This window comes from Chaetura pelagica, unplaced genomic scaffold (genome assembly GCF_000747805.2).
Source record: "Chaetura pelagica isolate M959 unplaced genomic scaffold, ChaPel_1.0 scaffold767, whole genome shotgun sequence".
Taxonomy (NCBI): domain Eukaryota; kingdom Metazoa; phylum Chordata; class Aves; order Apodiformes; family Apodidae; genus Chaetura; species Chaetura pelagica.
In genome coordinates, this window is record NW_009953917.1 from 71,893 (window position 1) to 74,106 (window position 2,214).

Below are 2,214 nucleotides of genomic sequence, written 5' to 3' on the forward strand. Positions count from 1 at the left end.
TCCCCACCAGGGTTGCTCCCTCCCCACCAGGGCTGCTCCCTCCCCACCAGGGCTGCTCCCTCCCCACCAGGGCTGCTCCCTCCCCACCAGGGCTGCTCCCTCCCCACCAGGGCTGCTCCCTCCCCACCAAGGCTGCTCCCACCCCACCAAGGCTGCTCCCACCCCACCAAGGCTGCTCCCTCCTCACCAGGGCTGCTCCCTCCCCACCAGGGCTGCTCCCACCCCACCAGGGCTGCTCCCTCCCCACCAGGGCTGCTCCCTCCCCACCAGGGCTAGCAGACACAGCTCCTGGCCCAGCTGGCACAGGACAGGCAGGATCCTGAGCTCAGAGAGGAGGGAGGGCAAAAATCAGCTCTCCCCCACAGGACTTTGAAGGCAGAGGCCCAGACTGCCAGCTAAAGTGCTGACAAAGCACCAGCAGCTCTTGATACTGTGCAGCCTTTCCTTCTCTGACACCCAGTGGCCCTCAGAGTAACCAGGGAGAGTACAAGTGAGGGCTAGAGCTGACAACATTACACGTGGCTGTTCTGTCCTGCTAGAGCCCAGTTCTGGCTGGCCACAAGAGCAGAAGATACTGGTGGCAGGCAGGGAGCACATGGATGTATCAGGTAAGACTAAGAGGGCTGAGCTCTGGCATCTCCCTTGGGTGCAGTGTTAGGTGCTACCCACCTGCTGGCTGGCCTTGCTGCTGATCTCCCAGCTGCCAAGCAGCCTGGGCACCCCTGGTTCCAGGACATAGCTGGAGTTATCCCAACAAACACCAGTGCCTGGGAGAGCTCTGGGTGGAGCCTGGTGGCAGGACTGACAACATTCCCTGCCTCCACATCGAGTGGGGTACATACCACATCTCTGGAAGAAGGGTGTTCATTCCCTCCCAGCTGTAAACATTCAAGACAGCCAGCCAGAACTTCCCCCAGGAAGGGATTCCCACAGCACCTCCTGTAAAGAGCAATATCAGCTTTCAGGGTTAACACAACCAGGCCAGCTCCCTGTTTTATTCCCCATCAGAGGGTCCACTTCTCCCCACGTTTGGGACTATGCCACTCAGGCTGGGACACCTGTCCACCATCTGGCAGCCCCTTCATGTTCCAGGCAGCCCCAGGCTCCAGCCAGACCACAGTACCAGCCCCACAGTTGCTGTGCTGGGCACAGGGGAACCCACCTTTGCTGTGCAGGTTGACACGGGCCCGTACAACGTCAGGGTCGTCTGGTCCCAGCCCCAGGATCCTCAGGGCCACGTAGTTGAGTGCTGTGCCAAACACTGTTGATTTGTCTTCCACGTGCCTGTGACACACACACAGACAGCACAGCCACCAGGCTGCTGTCAGCACTGGCCAGACACAAGCCACTGCACGGGGCTGTCTTCTTCTGGGGGCAAAGTGGGAGGACCAAGGGTGACTGCAGAAAAGGGGAGACTCAACTAGCTGAGAGGGAAAGGCTGCTCTGCACTGCCCTGTCCCACAGGATCACAGAATCCCAGAATCCCAGGGGTTGGAAGGGACCTGGAAAGCTCCCCCAGCCCAACCCCCCTGCCAGAGCAGGGGCACCCAGAGCACATCACACAGGAACGTGCCCAGGGGGGTTGGAATGTCTCCAGAGAAGGAGACTCCACAGCCTCTCTGGGCAGCCTGGCCCAGGGCTCTGTCACCCTCACAGCAAACAAGTTCTTCCTGAGATTCACATGGAACCTCCTGGGCTCCAGTTTGCACCCACTGCCCCTTGTCCTGTCACTGCTCATCACTGATGCTTTGGGACGTGGCACCACGGAGGGGACGCAGCCAGACGTGATGTGGCAGAGGGTGCACCGGGGTAGGGGGGACACACACACCAGCCCCTCAGACATACCACAGAGCCCCCCCAGAAGGCCTGGGCAGCCCTGGCAGCAGGACCCATCCCTCAGGGGCTACTCACAAGCCCCAGCCCCCGTCGGGGAGCTGCACGGAGAGCAGGTACCGCACCATCTCCTTCCGGACTCCCTCGGGCAGCTGGATCCGGGCGGTGTGGCAGGTGATGAGGAGACCTGCACATCAGACAGGGGCTGGTGCTCAGCCAACAGACCCCCTCCTCCTCCCCCAGACCCAGGGCAGACCCTCCCATGAAACCTACCTGGCAGCAGGAAGAGGGGCCCTCCGTAATCCCCAGCCCAGTGCCCGTCCTCAGCCTGCAGCGCCGCGTAGAACCGCATCCCGTTGCGGGCAGCATCCACGGCCGCGC

At 61.9% G+C, this 2,214-nt stretch overlaps 1 protein-coding gene across 1 annotated transcript in view; it reads right to left on the minus strand.

Moving 5' to 3' along the window:
* LSS (lanosterol synthase (2,3-oxidosqualene-lanosterol cyclase)) overlaps positions 1-2,203 on the minus strand; it is a 9,381-nt gene extending 7,178 nt beyond the window's left edge. The window contains 4 exon segments of the mRNA XM_010001514.1: positions 810-939; positions 1,163-1,284; positions 1,912-2,020; positions 2,107-2,203. Of these exon segments, the coding sequence (XP_009999816.1) occupies positions 810-939; positions 1,163-1,284; positions 1,912-2,020; positions 2,107-2,185 (440 nt within the window). The 5' untranslated portion in view covers positions 2,186-2,203.
* Between the last annotated feature and the right edge of the window lie 11 nt (positions 2,204-2,214).